Source organism: Chenopodium album, chromosome 22, assembly GCF_948465745.1.
Source record: "Chenopodium album chromosome 22, dcCheAlbu1.1, whole genome shotgun sequence".
Taxonomy (NCBI): domain Eukaryota; kingdom Viridiplantae; phylum Streptophyta; class Magnoliopsida; order Caryophyllales; family Amaranthaceae; genus Chenopodium; species Chenopodium album.
The window spans coordinates 4364347-4387986 of record NC_137855.1 but is presented as its reverse complement, the minus strand read 5'-3'; the positions used below and the strand labels follow the sequence as shown (position 1 = coordinate 4387986).

General features: G+C 33.4%; 2 protein-coding genes across 2 annotated transcripts; one reads left to right on the top strand and one right to left on the bottom strand.

Moving 5' to 3' along the window:
• Positions 1-394: 394 nt before the first annotated feature.
• LOC145605605 (serine/threonine-protein kinase haspin homolog) lies at positions 395-6388 on the bottom strand. The gene is made up of 14 exons (XM_081661678.1): positions 6086-6388; positions 5876-5983; positions 5577-5670; positions 4174-4724; positions 3258-3381; positions 2744-2853; positions 2029-2140; positions 1833-1925; positions 1696-1757; positions 1463-1593; positions 1319-1389; positions 1182-1234; positions 982-1048; positions 395-744 (listed from the first exon to the last, which is right to left on the bottom strand). Exons 1-14 carry the CDS (start codon positions 6253-6255, stop codon positions 619-621), a joined length of 1872 nt encoding a protein of 623 aa, XP_081517804.1. The 5' UTR covers positions 6256-6388; the 3' UTR covers positions 395-618.
• An 8447-nt stretch (positions 6389-14835) lies between these two features.
• LOC145603445 (putative receptor-like protein kinase At5g18500) lies at positions 14836-22077 on the top strand. The gene is made up of 8 exons (XM_081659354.1): positions 14836-15340; positions 15823-16491; positions 16665-16769; positions 16886-17008; positions 18309-18479; positions 18641-18770; positions 19318-19530; positions 21648-22077. The coding sequence occupies exons 2-8, from the start codon at positions 15842-15844 to the stop codon at positions 21780-21782; spliced, it is 1527 nt and encodes a 508-aa protein (XP_081515480.1). The 5' UTR covers positions 14836-15340; positions 15823-15841; the 3' UTR covers positions 21783-22077.
• The last annotated feature ends 1563 nt before the right edge of the window (positions 22078-23640 follow it).

Here is a 23640-nt window from a genome sequence, read left to right as displayed (position 1 = left end):
ATGCACTCCTATGCGAATGACACCCACAACACAAGGCAGTCGCCACAGTTGCAACCACTTACGGCAGGCTGAGGGAAAGGCATTCTTCTCTGAGTGGCTAGGTCTCATTAGAACTGCATTCCATTGTTTAGGATTCTGCGCGTTTCTAATGGCACCAGCACCAAGGCAGCTAGTAAGAAACAATCATCCAATTCATTGCAAAGTCCATTTTAATAAGGCGTTGAAAATAAATTCATAAGAAGCCTTAACATCAATGATGATAAGCAATTGAACATGCAACATGTGTAAATGATGAAGAAAAACAAAGGGTTGAATTAAAGGACTGCCAAATTCATCTTACAGTCAAAATGATTTCATTTAAGTTTAAATACAAGGAATTCAGATAAAAAGATGAAACCATTCCAGTGAATGAGTACATAATTACAAATAGTACATACATTCATGTACAAACTTGAGAAAAGAACCAAACATTTACAGCCTTACAGGCTTCTCACTAAGCGGTGAGAACTGCCATACATTCACCTCTCTTGGTAAAATTACTCTTGTTTTTAATGATTGAAGCTGTTATGGCAAAAGGCCTGAAGCAATGACCCTTATTTTGCCCCCAGGAGCTTTTCCTCAAGCTGTGTGATCTACAAGCAGATCACTGAATAAAGGATCTGAAAGTGCTTCCTTTGCAGAATTGCAACTGTTCCATCGCTTCTTCAAGGATCGTAACTCTCTTTCATCTTTTCCACAACGTTTCTGGAAACAAAATAACATGAATGATCTAGTCTCCCATTTTGAAATTCAGCTGCCAAGTGAATGAATAAGGACTAATAACCATGCACTTATTCAAATTAGCTCAACTGATGGTGAACATATATATCGATGCAATATAAACTATCCATATATTGATTACATATGCATCTTCAAGCCCAAGCAAATGGTTGGCATTGGCCAATATATTAGATAATATAACAAGGTAGATTAAGTACTTACAAATGATTTCTTCAGCACCAATATATCCACCAGATACTGCAACCATAATACGTTGGTCTTTGGAAAACTGCCAACAGAAAATTTCAATCAAATTAAACATTCATTGAACTTCTTCATAGAAACTGATTATTGATCAAAGTCCAAGCCCTACAGTAGATTCAACATAATTAATAAGAATCAATCTTAATGCCGAAAGATACCTTCCATCCCAGCAATCATCTGTGACCTCCCTCATTTTCCGATATGTTTCTGCCTGTACAAGAAGATTGAGAATTCAATCACAAATTCATCTTCATAGAAACAAGTGGCAGAACTGTATTCTAATTATTTTTCTTACTTGCTTATCTCCTTTGGGACCTTCGAAAAGCTCAGGATCCGAGGATAAATTCAAATAGAGAATTGTGTTGCCTGTGTGTAATGCATATCAGTTAATCAATATGCCAAAGATATACAGCAATGTATTGAGTTCATAGACAATTACCTGTATTGATCCTTGAAAGGGTAAAATCTATTATGGAAACCAACAGCCCATGTGTTCTTATGGATGTCGTCCTTCCTTCAAGAGTAAACTGCAGCACATCAGTCTCTCTTCTGCTTAAAAGAACGTTTCCCCTAGAAAGGGAAAAAAAAGGGGAAAATAAAATTATAGACTTTGACTGTAGCACAACAATATACTGGAAGATATTCACATGTCAAGATGTTCTTAGAGTTTACCAGTGCAAATCACGGTGTTCAAATTCAAAAGCAGCTTCAGCAACAGCCAGGGCAGCTGTTACCTGCAATTCATAGTCCAAGCATTTTGAGCAAATTTTTTTTATAAAAAATAGTATCATACAAAAGTCATTATATACCTGAACTAACAAACTCTGCGCTTCATTGAAGTCTAAGAGAACAAAACTTTCAAGATCAGTACCGCCATGCTCAAGGATTGAAACAAGATAACACTGCAATCAAAATAATGATCGAGTAAGTAGACAGTTATATGGAACATTGCAGCTGTGTCTAGCAAAGCTGCATGCAAATGTCAAACTGCAATAGAATACAAACCTGATTCTCAGGAAATTGCTTAGGATGGTCATTCTCTGAGCCATGCTCTGTATCCCAATTTTCCCAAGCTTTCAGCAGAACGGGATCATAAGGACCTTGACAAACCTTAATACTGAAAAACAAAGAATTAAGAATCTATCACGTAGTATAAGATTGTTAACAGAAATTCAATCCAAGCATATATCTAGCATCTTTACACATATAAGTTCTTGGAACGTACTATGTAAGTCAGTAAGTGACTATTCATAAGCGGTGCAAGCTAGCAATTATACTATAAGAACAAAGCCATAAAATGTTAGATTCATAGGCTGTGTTGAACTAGTGAGCTACTGGTCATGTATACATTTCCAGATCCTTTTAAGTTGAAGTTATAACTGTTGTCTTTCTATCTATTTCTGCATTTATCGTTCCTTTTCATTTGTTCTAATTTATTTCTTCCAACTTTCCAACAGAACCCTATTGCTAAGCTTGCTGGCTAGAAACAATTAGATGAGTTGAACATAACATGGTATACTCGTACTCTGTGCGTGTGTGTGTGACTGTGTGTGTAAATAGATGATTAGCTAGATATCTCCTATTTCCAAAACTATGGCACAGCATCTCAGACTAAGAAGTCCAGCTTGAACTGCAATAGTAAGAGCACCTATTTCATACCAAAAAGAGCAACCAGAAGTTCCTAGATACCAAAGATAACTTAGTTCTCAATTGAACATACTCTTTTGTCTGTATAAATGTAGTGGTAGCATTGTCAAATAGAACCTCACTCCCTCTTAAGCGATTAAGTGTCCGTGACAGTATCACTTCTTCCAGCAACTCCATAGATCTCTGTAAAGTATTCATAATAAAAAAAATACATTTCTTCAAATATATATGTAGTATAATTCAATTTTGAAGTTTACTTAAAATGTATAAGGTACTGAATGATCAACTATAAAAAATATGTTTTGCTAGTTTAGCATATTTTGCAGAAAATCTGATGAACCAAATGTGAGCAGCTGTCTAAAGCATGATTGATGTGTTTTCAAGGCCTTTTGCAACAAGAATAGGAAATTCTGTTTAAGTTCGTCTCATTTCCAAGAATTGTATCTTGAATGTTCTAAAGCACAAGCCAAGAAAACACTTTACTTAGGACTGCTGCTCATAGTTGTGTGATGCCAATGCATGACATACTCAGGCACAATGAGCAAGGAACACAAAGCAACGATAAGAGATATTGCTTTAAATTGTACCTTTTGTATTTCACCATTTACTCTTAGTTCTCCATCAATAGGAACAATTTTGCATACAGAATTTCCAGCAATAAAAGCCTCTCCAAATGTACCTTCACCAATCTTAACGATACTTCCTGTGTCACTGAATTCCATATTTCCAAATTTCATTAGAGAAAAATTCTATGCTTGCGAATTCATGGCAAAAACACAAGGAAATGCAAGATGAAATGTGGAAGAAGCCCTATCTTTACAATATGGGCTTTCAGGTGCATATGATACTCATAACAAATATCAGAAGCAAAAATCAGAAATTAAATTTTGTCCTGATGATTAAATTTGAAGAATGATATAGTTGCTTGAAAGTGCTCAGTGCTCACCCATTAACAGTCAGCCCTTTACAATAACAAGAAAAAAGACTGATATATCGAGCAATTAACTCCATGAGAAGTACTACCTCCATCATCTAAGCCACTTAAGTAAAAAGACAATCAATAATACCTTACTACTAATATTATCTAATACCGTTTGAATCATTCACTTAACTTATACTTTCTCTACCAGAAAATTGTGCCTAGAAACATAGAAAATTTGGTTGCAATGTGATTCTAAATTACCATGCGTTCTTGCCAATTATAAATCATTTACAGCATTAGCATTTCATAATTATAAGTTCATCACGTTTGGTTAAAAAGGATATACTGACATGTATGAATTGTGTATGGCACTATGGATAAGCTAAAAGTAAGTTGAATTAACAAAACACAAAGAATATATTCCTGTCTACATGAGGCAGACTCTAAGTAAAAACAAGTTTTGTGGCAGTTCAGCAAGATAATTTTCTACCTGTCGTTTTTCTATCTTGATAGAATTTTCATTTATACTATGCAGCTTATATGACATGGAGGAAGGTGACTATAATCAACAAAATACTGACCAGAGGTTGGAGAACACTTCAAACAACGTTGAAGGAGCTGACTGTTCGCATTCCTTCATAAGTGCAAAAAACGCCTCATTAGCCAAAGAACTAGGCCGCGATGCTAAAGAAAGTTTCTTGATCTCGGATTCTATATCATCAAAGTCCTTGTCCTCTAGGTGCTCAAGATCAATATGACCCTTCCCTAAATGTGTGAGCATGTCTTGCACTGAGAGTGAACCAGATATACTGCGCAGACGAAATTCTTTAGACTTTCTCAGACACGAGGAATCAAACCCATCAATATTATAAGGAATAGGCTCCAGTGTTTCCCCATCTGGAGTTCTTAATATGGTAGATAGTGTGCTGGAAGGAATTACATGCTGCTTCTTAGCATGTAACCACTTTTCGAGCCTTGAGCAGAGTGGAGGCACTCTTATATTGTCAGGTTGAATTCCCATCACCCAAGCAACTTTTTTAGGTGAAGGACTTTCTTCCAACAACTCATCTGCATCAACTTCTTGGAAGTATGCTCTCTCTTTCTCAAAATTCGGTGCCTGTGTAACTTTTCCCTTAATGGCAAAAAAACAAAACTCCATCATCATGAAATCCCTATTTTTCCTTATTTGGCACAAGGGAGGGAGTGTGAAATAGAAAGAATTGATGAAAAAATATAGTATAATGATAAAAATTTGATAATATGATTACCCACAAGCATTTTTATACTACTTCCTTTGTCTGAAAATGATGATATTAAGGGATTTTTGTTAAAAGTGTTTTCTTTTCCTTCAAAGCTATGAACTAACTCACTTAACATTAAGCTATTCAATTTAAGACAGCCGACATACATTGAGTGACAGTGTGAGTGTAAGAATGATCTCACTAATATGTTAGTAAAATCATGTCACGTCCTCAATGATTAGATGTAAGAAAAATGTTTGAAGACGGAGGTGATATAAAATATAAATATATAATACAACACATACAGAAATATTCAATATAAAAAAATGCTTACAAACTACAATCTCTTAGACTGTTATGTAAAGAACTGAAAGTCTTAAACATCATATTACAAAATAAAAACACCCAATATTTGACCTCTTGTGACCTAGTGCCTCTCAGTGTAGAAATTAATTTAAAGGGATATCTTTTCTCCCTAAATTACCAGTCAAACTGCTCAATCAGATTCCCCCACAATCAAGCCAATTACTGGTAAATCATGTTATAGTGCAAGGGGAAGAAAAGATTCATACTTTTATCTTGTGTATAGGTATCCACGAAAGGGCAGCAATGTAGACGGGATATTAATAAAGGGAAGCAATGTAGACGGGATTTGATCCCACATTATGGGTACCGCCGCCAAGACATTAAACCAACTAAGCTAGTCAACACCCAATAGACGAAAAATAAAATAAAATTTATACCTTAGGTAGAGGTGGTCTAGGTTTCCTCCTGGGTGCCCTTTGCTGCTGCTCCTTGTAATCCCCTACTGCTAAAATCGCAATACTTGTCCTCCCTCTACATCAATCATCCATCAACACAATTTTAGCAAGAATTTGAAAATCAAATCAAATTCATCATAATACCTAGTTCACTATACACTTAAAAATTAAAAGAATTTTTTAAGAACAATATAACATTATTATAACATTATTAAAAATACCCAAAAAAATTATCATCAATATAAAAATATGAAATGATTTTAAAGGGCAAAGAAGAAAACCTGGTTGAAAGTGAACGATTCCAACTAACTCGTTGCGAGTTATTATTAATCGCCACGAAACTCACCCGACTCGCGAGACTTCCTTCCCTCGAACTACTGCTTCCCGACCTATCAAAATCAAACCCCAAACAAAAACCCTAAAAATCTGGGAAAATGGGGATAAATTATACCAAAATTAAACTACAAAGAAAAGTAAAAAAAAAAACCAACTTTCGAGTGGGTTTTATAGCAGCAGCATCATCCGATTTGTGACGCTGATAAGTGACGACGAGTTGAGGTTGTTTTTGACGATTAAGATTATGTTGATCTTCTGCTATAATTTGATTCCATAAATCGTTTTGAATTGGGGATTTTCTATCTCTTCTAGGGTTTGAACCCATGATTAAATTGAAATTAATCAATTTAAGAAGTTCAATTTTCGAGAAGAGTGAGTCAGTGAGTGAGTTGAGTGAGAGACATGAAATGCAGAGAGAAACGGGAAAAAAAGGAAGAGAGAGAAATTTTCAAATTGAAGATTGAGGCGGGAGAGGTAATACGGTGACGTTTTGAGTTGTATTTTGTTGGGCTTGGATTGTGGGTTGATGATGACATGTTTTGGCAAGTGATTTTGAATGATAAACAGTTTTTAAAATGAATTACGAATAAATGAATAATGAATAAGGCCCTGTCTTTTCACCTTAAAAAAATAGTATTAAGTAAAAATAATTTCAGTTTAGTAAAAATAAGTTCAGTTCAGCAAAATTAATTTCAGTTCAGTAAAAATAATTTCAGTTTAGTAAAAATAAGTTCAGTTCAGTAAAATTCAGTTTTCTTAAAGAAGAATTATAATAGAAAATCAGTAAAAAATAATTTCAGTTCAGTAAAAATAATTTAATTTTAGTAAAAATAATTTCAGTTCAATAAAAATAAGTTCAGTTCAGTAAAAATAATTTCAGTTCAGCAAAATTAAGGTAAATCAAACAGGGCCTAAGTATATCAAGAAGTATAAATTTGTATTTACAACTATGATATATTAGAGTAATTGTTCATTTTCGCATAAAAATGAGGTTAAATTTCTTTTAATTGAGATTTTGTAAAAGATTATAAGTCCGATCAGCTTCGGATTAATAAAAGAGCTTTATGCTTATGTGTTAAATGTACAGATTTATTAATATATATACTACGGAGTTTATGTTCAAATAGTGAGCTAAATCTTCGTAAACAGTGAATAAATAATGAGAATTAAGATTATGAACACTTTTGGTGCATGAAAGTTCCGAAATTTTAAGCTTAAACTCGCAATGATGGTGAACATACCTTAACTTCTGCCTGACAATTTAAGGAGCATGTTCCATCAATGTGAAATTATGTAAGCAGCATAATAAATGCATGTATCCTGCATGAATTGAGAGATACTTGTATATTCTAACAATTGTTTAAAACATTTCATTAATGTTTTGTTGCAATTAAAACAAAAAAATTTGCCCTAGTCTTAGCGTGGCCGAGTCAAAATATATCTCCCACTCATTTTTTATTTTTTTATTTTTTTATTTTTTATTTTAATTAAAAAAAAATTACTATCGTATAAGATATTCTATCAGTTATTGCCATGCTATACCACCACCACCACTTATCCTTTCAAAGAGAGAATCAAGGTTAGTCCAGTGGTTGGAGACCTTTCTTTCGCCCTTGTACAAAAAGTTTAGTCCTCACTTCAAGCAAGATGACATAGTTTCTCTTAATACGGAGTAACTGACAAGCACTCAAATAAAGTCGAGCAATAAAATCAAAACCATACATTGATGACGAATTATGCATACGGATTACTACTATGTAGATACTAGATAGACATGTAGTACTAGTGTACTACTATTACACGAATGACATTGACAATAAATTTGACATGATATATATTTAACCAAACGTACAATCCTAATTAATTATAGGTTTATATAAATATTGATAATATACGCAGGCATATGTAATTATGTATAATTACTAGTTAGAATATAATTCTCTTCATTACCGACGACGACCAATTATATAGGGAGTATTTTGTATCAAATCTTCATTTTTTTTTTGGTGAAAAAATTAAAAGTTGTATCAAATCTTCATTAAATCAGCTAAATTAGGCTTTAACTCAACATCATCCTTTCTAATCATTGAAGAGGCGAGATAAGACGCTGCTTAATCTTATATATGTTGATCATGATTTACGAACGTGGATTATTATGCAAATTAAATGTACATTAACGACAATAAGCTAATTTCTTCCACTTGTGGCATTTTCCCCCTAAATTAGTGGTATCTTTGTATTTTTTTTTCCTTTTTATGTTAAAATGGATCGTTTTAGCTAAAGTCTTGGCTCGTTCAATGTTTAGTTGTATGCTTACCTCATTTTTCACTTAATTCAAAGAAATTTAAGTTTGAAAATTTCAAATGCTCTGCAACAATTATCAAGGGTTAATTAATTAAGTTTAATAGTATAGCTAAAAAGTTTTATTGAGTTAATAATAAGTGAGAATATGATAAACATTCCCGTCAAAAAAAAAAAGAGAATATGATAAACATTATAATGCACCTTTTTTTATTTTTATTTTTTTTTTCGAGGAAAACATTATAATGCACCTTAATAATTATATATATTGATTTTTTTTTCCCCTTCTGTAAGTCATATTTTCATAAGTATTGGACGTCAGTATAAAAGATAATTATATTAATAGTATAATAATTTTAGAAAGTTGTACTCATGTGTATTTCCATTTCTAACACTTTATGTGCAATTAGTTGTTTGGTCCATTATAGTAATTTTCCTCCATGTACATGAAGAGGCAGAGACCTAGCTAAATAAATATATAGTTTCTTATGCACGTTATAGCCTTACAGGAATTGCATCTTCCTCCATTTTGTAGAAAGAAGTGCAACTTCACACTAAGCTAGTTCTCTTTGTAGTCAACCAAATTAAACCACCTAAAAATTTCACATCTTAAAGGCATGGAAAGATTAGGAAATTTAACAAGTTATGATTCCATCTCGCTTTTTGTGTATCATGCACATATATGTCATATTTAGTGGAACACCAATGGGACACAAATTATGGGACAGATGATTCTCGTACTAGTTTTTATTAACTCTTCAAGATAGAATTTCAAACTTTGCGACGCAATTTAATTAGTGTTGTTATAAAGTACTCTAAATTAATGGCTCATGCACGTACATACAAAGGTGAGACCGTTAGACTCGATTGATTGATCGATCGAATTTGGATTCCGAACATCAAGTATCAACAAAAAATACAATAGAGAATATTTTATTTTATTTGGTTAGAACAATAGAGAATTAGAGACCAACAAGAGTTATGTCATATTAGTTGAAATATTTCATTCAAATAACAACCTTATTGTTTATACAAAAAGTCAAAAACTAGTGGAGGAAAACTTTATTTTTGCTTTAGATATGCTCTCAAGCAAAGCTTTGAACCAAACACAAAACCGCACTTCTGCAACGAATTGATCGAATTGACTATAACAATACATTCCTAGTATTCAACTCCATGCATCTCTTTGACGTGACGAGTCGCATTTTAATTGGATTTCATATCATAAATTCATGAAATGTGACACCGATTCATTTGTCCTGTACTCCTGTAAGTAAATGTGCAACATTAAAGTGGTATGATCGAGCAACCCAAATTTTATTGATTTGTCCTTTTTATTTGCATTTACTCATTACCAAATAAATATTTTTAATTTAATATTTTTATTAAAAAACTATAAAAAAAAAAAAAAAAAAAAAAAAAAAAAAAAAAAAAACTACACATTAACATATATTTCATATTTAATAATATTTCATTCTTACGAATTAGTGTATAAGTAGATAAAGTCAAATTTTAGTCAACTTTAAAAAAATCATTCGAAGTATCATATTACATCAAATTAAATTAGATCAAATTATTTAAATATGACCTTACATTATTTAAATAACCATACTTTCTTTTACGTCACATATATTGAGAAACAACAACATATATAGTAAATTTAACCGATTAGTTGATCTATTGATACGGCACCTAAGAACGAGTTGTTCGTTGCATGTCCTAGAGTGGCGAACATTGGCTTGTGATAGTGTGATACCATTCTCGTGAACACTAGCTCCCATCACCACACTCACACATGCATATATGTTTAACACATCATGCCATAATTTGGTGCCTCTAAGAATACTATAATATATAGGAGCAACAACCTTACCATATAAAGAATTATGTTTCGTACACACCAAGTGGTTGGGAATTAGGACTGCATAAAATGAGATAAATTTATTCGAATGAAGTATGAATGTCCTTAAAATAGTGTAAGAAGATATAAAATTACTTATCTTTTACTGAAAAACACATACTCCACTAGTTGAGTAGTTAGTGGAGTAATGTCAGAAATTATACTCCCTAAATAGGATTACTATATTAAGTAGTCGGGATAATTAATGAATTATTTGCATGACTTTTTTCACGTCTCATGTTCACACACTAATTTGACACCAACAAGAATGACATGCCTCATTTTCTTGCTTTTTAGGTGTCACGGGGACATATTCCACATATACATACCCTATAAGACTATAACGGCCATTAAGGCCGTAAAGAGTAAATTTTTACTAGTAACACATCCCTTCGCAAGCCCCTTGAAATCCCGACCCTTGCCCCAACCCTTCACTAGACTTTAACCCGTTCCCAAACCCACATTACCAAACGCGAAACTTTCATAGGGATGGTTTTCTCTTCGAGATCTTGAAGAAGTGGTTTCGAGGGTAGGGACGGGGAAGGGATTCTTTCCGGTGAATTCCGGTTGGGTTGGGGTGGTTTCCGTTGGCCGGAGTTCGTAGTGGAGGTAGATGGAGGGAGGCTTCTTACGGGGAAGAAAGAGTTTTTTTTAAAAAAAAAAAATAAAATATTATTTCTAGGGTTGGTTTTTTTTTTTTTTTTTTAAAAAAAAGTTTATTTTAAGGTTTTATAAAAAAATTAAATTCATTGTTATTAAAATAAAATGTTAAATTAAAAAAAAAAAAAATAACAATAGATTATCGATTTTTTGTTCCATTTAAAGAAGAGTGGAGTGAAAGGAGGTTTTATCTTGAAATAAACCATAGGTGGTTCCATTATTGGAAGAAGGCTGAAAGGTGATATTATTCTCGGCAATTTTTCCAATTTTATTTTGACAAATCCAAAAAATTATAAATAAAAAACCAATTTGGGCGTGTTTTGGCAATAATTTACATCGTTAAATCCTAAACTAACGTTGCCAATTATTTTTTCAAAATGATTATTCAAAAAATCTAATTCAGTTTCTTTCAAAAAAAAAAAAAAAAAAAAAGAAGAAAACGAAAATTCATTTGAAAAACCCTAAACCCATAAGCGTAATCCTAAATCCTAACCCTAAACCTTAAACCCTAGCTAAACAACCCTAATCCTAACCTTAAATGCTAACCTTAACACTAACCCTAAACCCTAATCCGATCCCTAACCTTAAACCTTAAACCCTAGCTAAACAACCCTAAACCTAACCTTAAATGCTAATCTTAACACTAACCCTAAGCTAAACCCTAATCCCTAACCCTAAACCAAACACTAAAAATCCCTAAACTTTAGCCATAAACCACTAACTTGAATTATACCCGAAACCCTTCATTAACAACCTAACCATAGTTGGTTTTTTTTTTTTTTTTCCTCTTTTTCTTTTTCTGAAAATAGGTGTATGATGCAGGAACAGAGTCCAATATGATTTTTCTTAACGATTCTTGAAATATTTAAATGTTTTTGTGATTTAATTACTTGCAACTTTTGAAGATACATGGTGTTTAGAACCTACATTATCAGTTTTTATCTTGAAAGGATTTTTCTATGTTTTTTGGTATTTAGAGAGCCATAAGGATAGATGATAAAAATCGATCCTAAAGACTCTTGAAACTGGGAAGGAAACTCTAACCACTTGAATTATGTAGGAGTTTCAATTAGGACATTTATTTGTTTAATTAATTTAGTGGTATTAGAATAGATTTAATAGTTGGTTTTTATAAGGAAAAATAAATTAGATCTACGATTAACAAAGATTATCTGATTAAAAGATAAATTAAAATTTGGATTCCTATTTATCTCATTTTAGGATTATGTTTCTTTATTTTATATCTTATAATAAAAATAAGGATGCATACTACTTCCTCCGTTCTTTTATTATTGTACATAAAGGGTTGACACAATTTTTTTAGTAGTGGAAAAAAGGATGAGAGAGAAAGGTACGGAGTAGAAATACAAAGTTGTCCATGTGATTGTATACAAAAAAAAAAAAAAAAAGTAAGTGTTGAAAAGTAAGAGTATATTAGGTATTTATAGTGTGAATACAACTATTTCTTTCTCTAAAATGAATATGGTGCAATATTTGTAAAACTTCCTTAAAAAGCATACTACTTCTTTAAAGCCTTTTAGTGATCCCATCGCGCGTACAGCTAAGTCTACTAGTACTAGTGTACTACTACCAACATGACACTTTTGAGCTAGCATTATATGCCAGCTGGACTTCCTATCCACATGTACTAGTCACTAGCTTTAATTTGTGCCTTTGACCCTTTGTCATTAGTCTTAATTACGAGTACTAATTTTAGTTTATTCTCCATGAATAGTTTAGCTTTCTATTTTTCCAAGTAGTAGTTCATATTAACATCTTCATACCTATACTTAGTATTTTTTTTTATTTTTGTATAGTCAGTTATATCATTGTACTTTCCAATCCAAAGACTGTAGGTATGAAGTATCTCTTCATATTATTTTCAGTTTATTTCCAATTAATTTAGTTTAGTTCAGCTCACTTTTTAATTTCTTTCTCTTATAAAATATTCAGTTTAGATCTGCTCCAATAAGTTCAGCTCTAATAAGTTCAGTTCAGTTCAGCTTATAAAATCCCTTTTTTAAATGTATTATCTTGTCTAATATGGAGTACATTAACTACTCATGGATTCTGTGTCATTTACATACAAATTTGGTAGTACTTGTAGCACTTTTAATCATGTTTTGAAACACTAAGAATCAATCAAACAGCAGATATGCTATTTTGTGCTCATATTTTATTTTACATGAAGACACATGTGTTTATTTGTACTCTGTTTTTTTTTTTTTTTTTTTTTTTTGAGGGCTTGTACTCTGTTTTTTTAGCTATGAAAGTCTCATTTCTTGATCTATATTAGCAATATAATGCTATTTATTACTTATTTATTTTCGAGTGTCTTTTATTTATAATTACCGAAAAAGAACACCAATTTGGGATGATTTGATAGTATGTGTATCGCCATAAACGCCGCAAATGATCTTTATATTGTATCACATATAGTACAACCGTATTGTATAATTACCCTTCATATAAAATAAAACATGAAAATAAATAAATTGATAAAACATGAGAATACTCAACCTCTAAATAAGCGAAAAATAAGTTATTACTAAATGCATGACTATTATCAACGTTATCAACCAATATCATTATACTCCGTAATTGATCTCAGTTGTCACACGTATTTTTATAAGTAATACGGTGCATATAATTGTCCCCGTTTTAGGGAAAGTAAGTAAAGGAGGAAATGCAATACGAAGCCGTTTACGAGAAGATTATAGCTTAAACTAAAGAGTGATAAAAGATACGTCCATAATTTTCCATCAAAGGTAGTGACGCTATTTGGCGTTAAATTCATAAAGTATACGTATAACTTTCAATGCTTGCATCACTCGATAGATTAGAATACTAAATTAGTGATTAATTAGATTGCATTGTCACCTTTAATTTGTTCTTTTAAGTGGAATTTGGAAGCTCAAGATTTATAAAATAATTTCACTTTATAGCCTTTATAATTTCGCCGCTCCTATGATTCATCTTGGTAATTATTTAAATTAATGGTGTGTTAGACTAATAGAGCACTAAACATCATTATCATCATTAAAGTTTGATTTATATGACGTTTGACCGACAATGTTGTAACGGCATAAGCTCCCTACACTGTTTTACTGCCTTTGTAAAGTGTATAGGGCCGTAAAAATTATCAATGAAATTTTCATCCTAAGAAAAAAAAAGGAACAATATCATTTATCGGAGAAAAATGTGGTGTGAATAGATTTGGTCAAATCATGATAGCTCAATACTTGTCAAATTAATAGGTGCATGGTAATTATACCGTGTTTACTTTTATACAATTACTTATTGATTAACAAAAAATATACGAGTAGTATAAAAAGGCATTTTTGATTCCAGAAATAGAAATTATGAAGTATGATAGGAAGCTAAGGGGTTTTGAAAAATTCTTGAGAAATTTACAGTTTCATGTTGTTCACATTCTTATAAGGTTTCGCTCTTTGAATATGTGTACAATTACCATTGTTAAAGATAAAGAAATTAATGTTCTAAAATCGACTTGAATCAGAAAATTGGTTTTTATGTCGTTCCACCTTCATTTTGGATCAATCCCAATTGATTTTTTTTTTTTGGTAGATCCCAATTGATTTTTTTTTACAAAGTACTTTATGTGTTGAGGTAAAAATTTATTAGCCACAACCTACCTTAATTTCCATTTAAACCATTTTAAACTTAGAAAAAAAATAGATTTTTTCAAGCCCTAAATCACTCAACTCACCCCAATTTACTGGCTTCATGTAAAACTACATTTTCGACTTTCAAACCCAACATATTCTCTCTTTTACCGGGGTAAAAACCGAACACACACAAACACATTCAAAGATTCAAAAATAGAGCTTAGACCCTTGAATTTCCAAACCTCCTACAATGAATTAACACAATGACTTAAATAATGAATTAGGACGATAATCAGTCACATTCCAAGAGAAGCAAAAGCAAAAACCAAAAGAAAAATCAGAAAGAATACCTTCCAATCCAATCTCAATACTTCGCTTTTACTGTTTGTGACCCCAAATTTTTGTCTCATCACCTACCACTGATAACTCCATACCCACCACTCTCTCTCCTCTTTCTCTCTCCTTCACACAACCATTTTTCACAGATATACTCTCACTTCCCTTTAATTTTTATCATTATTTTTATTTTATTTTTTATTTTCCCATGTTCCTGTTCTTCCCACCTGAAAAATACCACCTTTCTTGTTGCCATTTCTGGGATTTTAGGGTTCTTACTGTTGATTATTTTTCCCAACTAGTGTGGTGGGAGAAAGCTCCATTTCAGCTTAGATTTAATCAATTTTTGCATTTTCCTGTCATACCCAGAAATTATTTACAATAATATATAATAAATTTAACCTCCCTTTTGTTTTAAGTAAGAGGTTTCTGAAAGTTCATTCAGTTTTGTATGAAGGTACTGTAGTTTTCATGGTTGCCCCACTTAATGGGCTTTACAGAATTTCTTGTTGGAGATCCAAGTTGGGTTTTTTTTGGTGTGATTAATTGGGGTTTGTGATCTTAATTTCACATTTTAATCTCAGGTAATTAAGCAATTTTAACTCTTTTAATGAAGTTAATTTGGCTATTCTAATGTTGATATTTATGGTTTGTTATTATATTTTGTGTGGGAGGCTGGAAGTTTAATGGGTTTGTTTTACCTGCATTTGGATTACTAATTTTGCTAATTGATGGGGTTGCAATTTATAGTTGTAGTGTAGTTTAATTTATTAATCATCAATTTAGCATGTCCAAGCAGTATATGATTGTTCACTCTATTCTTGTTTTACTGTGCTTCTGGATGTAAGACTGAAAATTGAATGTGAGTGTATATATATGTTCATCAAGGGTTTTGATAACCGGAACTCGTAAGGGCTATATATAAGCATTAAAATATATTTCCGTAGTTAGCACTCGTATTAATTTCTAAATTACTAACGTTGTTGCTGCTGAGTGATATGTTGTTATTGGTTGTTACTGATGAAATTAGTACTGATTGGCATTTGTTTGGAGTGTTTGTTATTAGGTATTTTGGCTTCTGGAAAATGGGTGATCTTAATGCTCAGTTATCTAAAAAGGTTTTTTTCGGCTTGAAGGTCTGGGAAGTAATTGGGATTGTTGTTGGACTGTTTATCATTATTATAATTGCCCTCATACCTCTATGCCTTCGCAAGAAAGCTAGGAGAGCTAAAGGAAATATACCCGTTACTCAAATCCCTTCGGTATCCAAAGAAATTAAAGAAATTCGGGTGGAGCAGATAGCAACGAATGCATATGCTCCTAATGAAGGGAACTTTATGACACTCAAGGACAAATTTAGTGACAGGGATTCTGATAAGGTGGTCGTCCATGGAGATTCAGGGAAAATGAGAAATGGAGAAGTCAGCAGCCAGTCGGGATCATTTCATCGTTTGGAAACAGGTGGTTCCATATCAGGGGATGAAGGGGGATCTGGGTCATATCTTATGTACAAACCATCTTCCTCTCATCCAATCACAGCTCCTTCTCCACTTTGTGGTCTGCCTGAATTTTCACACCTGGGTTGGGGTCACTGGTTTACGTTAAGGGATCTTGAGGTTGCAACAAACAGATTTGCAAAGGAAAATGTCATTGGCGAAGGTGGATATGGAATAGTATACAAAGGATCCTTGGTCAATGGTACCCCTGTAGCTATAAAGAGGATTCTTAATAACCTGTAAGTCAGGAAGTGATCTTGGAAGTGATCTAATTGTGTATTTCTCAAGCTCATTAGACCATGCTATTTAACATGAGTATATACGAAAATTTTCTAATTCAAGTTATGCTATTTTTCATGTGTATGATGTGTTTTCTAGTTCAAGTTACTAAATTTTTTATTTTATCTTGTAGAGGCCAAGCTGAGAAAGAATTTAGAGTTGAAGTGGAAGCCATTGGTCACGTTCGTCATAAGAATTTAGTCAGGCTGTTGGGTTATTGTGTTGAAGGAACTCACAGGTACTTCCCTGGGATTGGAATTTGTGTGTAACATGGATTTGATCTAGCCATATCATAGTTGATTTGTATATTTCAAAAACCACAAATATCTGACATCATCCTCTTATGAGTTTCAGGATGCTAGTGTATGAGTATGTTAATAATGGCAACTTAGAGCAATGGCTTCATGGTGCCATGCGTCAACATGGATATCTGACTTGGGAAGCCCGGATGAAAGTGCTGCTTGGCACAGCAAAAGCGTAAGTTGATCAAAGTTTGAATTTCTGGATTGGCTTGATGATTAAAAAAAAAATTGAATTGCTTATCTGCTCCTAATTTTCCCTGGTTGGATTTTAATTCATTTATAATGAAAGAATTTTTGGTCTCACTAGACCTAATTTAGCTTACTTTTTTGCCGCTCAAATTATAGCATATTTGTATATGTAGGGTAACGCCTGCTGATGTTAAGAATATTTGTTGGCAGAGTTTCTATGGATATGTGGGGCAAATCAATAAATTAAAATCACATAAGGTGCAAAACCACCACCTAATAGTGGGTGTACTTACTCCCCTTTGTTTCCCCCCCTCCCTCATCATATGGTCTTCCCCCCTTTTCCATCTTCTTGTCAGATGCCAAATTTGATAGTCTCCTTCAAATGTCCTCCGTCTTCCACTTTAGGGCGGTCTCAATAATAACTACCATTCCACTATTGACCTCCTCTTCCCTCTTATGTTTTCTAATTCCTTTTCCTTAAGGGCCCTAAGTCCCCTAACCATCATTTGTGATTTTACTATTCCTTTTTGCAGTTGTGAGGCTACCTCTTCTAGCAGTTACCTACTTTATGCCACTCCCCCTAATGTCTTCTAATTTCTATCCTTCCTTAAGGGGCTGTAACCATCATTTGTGATTTTGCTACACCTTATTTCAATTTTGAGTCTACCTTTTCTAGCAGTTATCTACTTCTATGCTAGTATGCAATGTGGTTTGGTGTATTCAATTCTTTCACATCTTATGGGTTACCTACTTTCCAGTTTATGGGTTAAAATGTTAAATTTTCCCTTTTGATTTCTTGATCAATGTCTTAGTGAGTATAGGTTACTTCAAGCATCTTTAAAAGGTATGAAGTTGATTTTGAATCAGGATTTCAGTGAAGCTACTATCAATGGTGAAGATACGACACTACGTGTTTGTCATCTATAATGAGTATAATCCTCCTCCCCCCCCCCCCCCCCCCCCCAACAAACATAAATATGAATATATCATCGTAGAAGCATAATATAAAGTAAATTAGACAATGGAAACTGGAGGGGAGAGCAGATCCCTGGTAAATGTTTGGAGGAGGAAGGAAGTGTGGAAAATTTGGATGAGAGGGATAGGAGTAGAGCAGAGGTATCATTGTGTTGTTGGTCTTGTTGCTAGTTTGCTACAATCTGATTTTATACTCATATTAGCTGGAGATTGATTGGATAGTACTATACTACTATTGTTTTATATCATGTGGGCCTCTGTAATGCTTTGAATCGCAGATTTACCGTTTGAATTTTTTTTTTTTTTTGCAGTCTTGCCTATTTGCATGAGGCAATTGAGCCAAAAGTTGTACATCGAGATATCAAGTCGAGCAATATTTTAATTGATGTAGATTTCAATGCGAAGGTGTCAGATTTTGGCCTTGCTAAACTTCTTGGTGCTGGGAAGAGTCATGTAACAACTCGAGTTATGGGAACATTTGGGTATGGTGCTTATACATTGTTAACTTTGGTTGTATGTCCTGTATCCTGACTTCAAATCACTACTAATAGCCGTGTATTCTTGTTCTATTCTATTGCCAACTGTTAGAAACTTAGAAAGATACTTTACAATTAAGCTGATCTCCATTGTCCTCCATCTTCAGATATGTGGCACCTGAGTATGCAAACACTGGGCTTTTGAACGAGAAGAGTGATGTCTACAGCTTTGGGGTCTTGGTCTTAGAGGCAATTACTGGAAGAGATCCTGTGGATTATGGGCGTCCACAGCAGGAGGTGTGTAATACTGGTTTATTTTATTTTATTTTTAATTTTTTTAATCATACTTTGTTGAAGTTGCTGCTTGAACTTCTGTTGGATGAACTTCCTAATACAAAGTATTTGCTTAGAAATTTTTGATGGTTTCCTGTGCTTTTGGTGTTTTCATTATTGCCAATTTCTGTTTGGGAATTTTTGCCATTAAGAATTATCAATTACTACGTTACCCATTGATAGGTGGTAATTCTATATAGCCAAACTTTCTATGATAGTAAAAACGGAAACATGCCACCTGATGTCTTTAGTTGAATTATTTCTTGCATTGTAGCTTCACTTTTTGATCTAATTGCTTCTAAGTTGGTTGTCTATGAGCTATCAAGTGGCCTTGCATTTTATTTTTTTTTTAATATTGGAAGGCACTTCTTAGTCAAATGTCATAATGTAGCCAAGTTGGTTATTCTTGTTTCAAAGTAACATACTCTCTTATACCAACAATGTTTTTGCAAGTTCAATACAAGGTGTCAGGTGATAATTTAGATTGAATAATATGCCATGATCGTTGCAGGTAAATTTGGTTGATTGGCTTAAAATGATGGTGGGAAGCCGGCGGTCTGAGGAAGTTGTGGACCCAAATATTGAAGCAAAGCCGTCAACAAGGGCACTGAAGCGTGCTCTGCTCACTGCACTGAGGTGCGTTGATCCAGACTCCGACAAGAGACCCAAGATGGGCCAGGTTGTTCGTATGCTTGAATCAGAGGAGTATCCCATACCTAGAGAGGTTAGTTATGGTCAATTCCACCTTAGTGTGGTTTTAAAGTTACACTGCACCTTTAACTTTTTTGTGTGTAATTGATGACTTGAAATTATGTTTTGATAAGTTTAAAGACATTGTTGCTCTGTACTGCACAGTTCTCCTTAGATTTTTAGTTGTTTTGGTGTTGTGGTGCATTCTACTAACAGCTTTCCAAATCTTGTCATATTTGCTTCAGAAGTCAAAACCATCGGGGTGTCATCTGATGATATGATTTATTTGGCAGCTTCCAGCATCTATTCTAGCTCCTTCTACCCCATCCCCTTCCGTTAACATGGAGTAGATAAAAGAGAAAAAAGAAAGCACCGTGTATAGAAATTCTCATCACTAGTAGACTTGTAAGCCTGACTCAAGAACAACCCTACCAAACCAAAGCGACCTAAATCTTGATCCACATGGACACACTGACCCCGCATGGCCTGAATTCGTTATGATCCTACTTCCTTAGGGCTCTCATGACTCATAAGTTTCATGACAAAAATAGAGTTTTTATCTTTACTAATGACTTGCATATGTTTGTGCTGTTTGAGCGAATATGTTCCATTTGTTGTTTCTACTTGATTTAACATGAATATGCTTCTACACTCTGAAACACCTTTACATTACAAAGGTTTAACCGTTTAATTCAACATATGAAGTAGTTTGTACTTTGCACAGATTGTTTGGAATTATATAGTATGTTAAACCTGATTTTTCCAATCCTTATTTATTGCTCTACTGAGTTAACTTTATTGCTCTACTGAGTTAACATGTCTTTGCCAATGAGTAATTGATAATTCTGAGTTGTTTGTTGTCACCTTATGTCAACCACAGTTGATTTTGATAAACGTAGGAAGTTCTTTTTGCTACCTCTTGTGATTCCAGTCTGCTCTATCATCTTTATGATTAATTATGTTGTTGGCTGCAGTAATAACAATTCCTCCTATTTATGTTGTTGTCAGTCTTATTACACTTAACAGCGATATCTAGCTCTACAATAATATCAGTTTCTTTTATTACATAGTATGCATGTCGTATCAGCTTAGCTTTAATTCTCATGTTTTGCTCACGCTGCAACCTTTTCTTGTGCCATTTTGGACCAATGGTCACCCATCCTTTGTCGACTAACACATGCTTATTGGATTTTCTTTGTTTCCTTGTGTTAGCTTCTTCATGTACTCTGTTTAAATTTAAATTTCACTTCTATTGCCTCTTTTGTTGGCATCTTGTTGAAATTAACTCCTTCTTCTTGATTGGAACCTGGCACCCCGTGTATGGCTCAATCTTGATTTCTTATTTATTAGACTAGTTCAGGAAAAATAAGTTTAAGTTAGAGGCATTAAGTTAGTTAAGTTCATACATGGGCTACGAAGATCATTTACTGCTGTAAATTAGTTTATTTAGGTTTAGGTGAGTTAAGACTTTAAGATTAGCTAAGCTGTCAAAACTCAAAACAAAGAAAAAAAATTGTTCAGATAAATGCAGACATGAATAATTCAAGTGAAAGAACAAATCTTCACACATGACTTCATTTTTAGCTGGGTCACCTGTGCCCAATCAGAAAAAGTTGTACTGTTTTTTTCTAGAATGCCTATGAAAATTGATAAAATTTAGCAAAATCTTACACTTAAGTTTCAGTTTGACTAAGTTAGTTCTGGGCTGATTAGTTAAGTTAAATACTCCCTCCGTCCTTTTTATTAGAGTCCCATTTATAGCATTTATTACTCACATAATAAAGAGAAATGGGACTCAAATGAAAAGACGGAGGGAGTACATTTCAAGCTAATAATTCAAGTTTAGACCACAGACTACAGGGCACGAAAGTTCTGTTCAACTCAACTGTTTAGAGTTAATGATTTAATATATAGCACAAAAGTAAATTTGAATAAGATCAGTTTAAGGCCACTAAATTGTGTTCAGGACTAATAAGTTCAAGTTTGTTCAAATAGCTCAGGATTTTATTTGAAAAGAACATGGTTTACAATGAGATGATTTAGTATATGCAGTGTTGGAGTAGAAAGATTACCACGACTCATATAACAACATGAAATTTCTTCGTTCTTTTTCCTACCACATGTTTTAAGGTACTTTCTATTGCATTCCAGGATCGCAGACACAGAAGGGCACGGGCAAATAGTGCAGAGTTTGAATCCTCCCAGAGGGATTTATCGGACACAGACAAAAGTGACAATCCAGACTCAAAGCCAGATGGAAGAAGGCTCCCACGAGCATCAGGATAAACTTGCACGCTATTCATGTAAGAGGATCCTGATGGCTTGATTCCTGTGATTATGTCGCTCAGATGCTTCCGGCCAACAACCGACACTGCCATATATATATATAATTTTCTTCTGTTCTTTTCTCGAGCGCTGGTGGAGGGGGAGTTCTACTGTAGAAGTCTGTCTATTTTTTTGGTCTGTATCATTTTTCCCCCTTAGCTTCTTAGTATTAGGTAGACATATTAATTTGTGTATGAAAGTGGTACGGCGAGAGGTTATGAACTCTTTTTTTTGTTATAATTTAGACAGAGAGAGGGGTGGGAGTGTTTGGGGGGGGGGGGGGGAGGGGTTGTACAGAAAGTACAGTCATTCTAAGCAATTCAAATTTGATTTATGTACTGTGCTTGTGCTTTTTCCATTGAGATTTGAGATATGAATATGATAGTATTAGATACGATTTCATCAATAGTGATAAACTGATGGTGTCAAGCCAAGAAAAGAGTGATCATAATCCAATCTTCCATCTTATTTTATTCGCTTGTATTCTTGAATTTTAATGAGTCATACTTTCCATGTTTAGGGTTAAGAGTTTTCATGAGTTATAATCGTGTCATTGCAAATTTGCGATGGTATGGCCGTATGGCTGCTCAGGACGAGAATGGTCTATTAATTCTGGGCATCTTGCTGCATCCTTATGCCCCTTCCTTATGCTGTGGACTTTGTGTTTAGTGACGAGTTCAACTTTTTTCGAGTCATCATTTTTTGTTCGTGACCTATCTTACCATGAATGTTATATTGAGGCTCATAGTCTTGCTTGTTTAGGCGTGTCCAACACTCGAACCTTTCAATTTATATGAAACCCCCCTCTTTAAAATGAGATTACTCATAGATCACAATTTTAACATCTTATTAATTAAGAAAGAATTGCAATTGACAATATTGTAAACAAGATTTTGAGATCAAAGGAGAGCGTCTTAGTTGTCGTCAATATGGTGATACTTTACGTATTTTGCAAGGGGTGAGAATCAAACCTCTATAAAAGATTCATTATAGGTGTGAAATTTTTTTTTAACTAGTAGGTCAGCCTTGATTCGAACTTTCGAAGTACTATCAATGATAATCAATTAAAAAAAAAAACCTTTAAATATGAGTAAAATTTAACCATTATACGAAAAAAATCAAGTAATACTAGCTCTAGTAGTTGTGGAATCAATCCAATTAAGAGCTATTTTAGGATGGAGATTCTCTTACCTTTCCTAAACTCCCTCGAATCTATGTTCGTTAATTTGGGGTCGAGTTAACCTATATGTGCGCGCCCAAAAAATAAAAACACAACTTATGCCCATATTTCAATTTCAAGGCAACAAGCCCAACACCACCTCAGAGAAGCACAGTTAACACCAGCTCAAAATCTTAAACTTCGCTTGAACTTCATTGTGATTTTGAAAACTTGAAGAAGCATATGATTCTTAATAATCGGTAATCAACATTAATCAGAAACTAAATTATAAACTTTTTTTTTTTTTTTTTTTTTTTTTTTTTTTTTTTTTTTTTGGATAGAACTAAATTATATACTAAATTAAAAGTTTCTATTGATAATCAAATTTCATTTCTAATTCCTGCATTTTTTTTCCTTGAATTACAGGCGGAATACTATTTAGCAGTTTCAACAAGATTGTGGGTCAATCAAATTTCAAATTTTGCAGGCACATTTTACAATCCCTTGCTTCAATTTAGCTTAATCTCAATTTCTTTAATTTTCATGATTAAATTTGCTGTTCAAATTAATGTTCTTATTTTATGAGTTGGGTAGTGTTTTGCACGCAAATTATTATGGGGATTGCAAATTCTCTGCTTAGTTTTTGCTTGAAATTTGAAT

Excerpts from the sequence above, each read along its gene's own strand:
- LOC145605605 (XM_081661678.1), bottom strand. The coding sequence starts at position 6,255 with ATGGGTTCAAACCCTAGAAGAGATAGAAAATCCCCAATTCAAAACGAT. Across the intron at positions 2,854-3,257 it reads TAAATGGTGAAATACAAAAG|AGATCTATGGAGTTGCTGGA; the intron begins GTACAATTTAAA and ends AATACTTTACAG. Across the intron at positions 1,758-1,832 it reads CGCAGAGTTTGTTAGTTCAG|GTAACAGCTGCCCTGGCTGT; the intron begins GTATATAATGAC and ends TATGAATTGCAG.
- LOC145603445 (XM_081659354.1), top strand. The coding sequence starts at position 15,842 with ATGGGTGATCTTAATGCTCAGTTATCTAAAAAGGTTTTTTTCGGCTTG. Across the intron at positions 17,009-18,308 it reads CTGCTTGGCACAGCAAAAGC|TCTTGCCTATTTGCATGAGG; the intron begins GTAAGTTGATCA and ends TTTTTTTTGCAG. Across the intron at positions 18,480-18,640 it reads CGAGTTATGGGAACATTTGG|ATATGTGGCACCTGAGTATG; the intron begins GTATGGTGCTTA and ends CTCCATCTTCAG.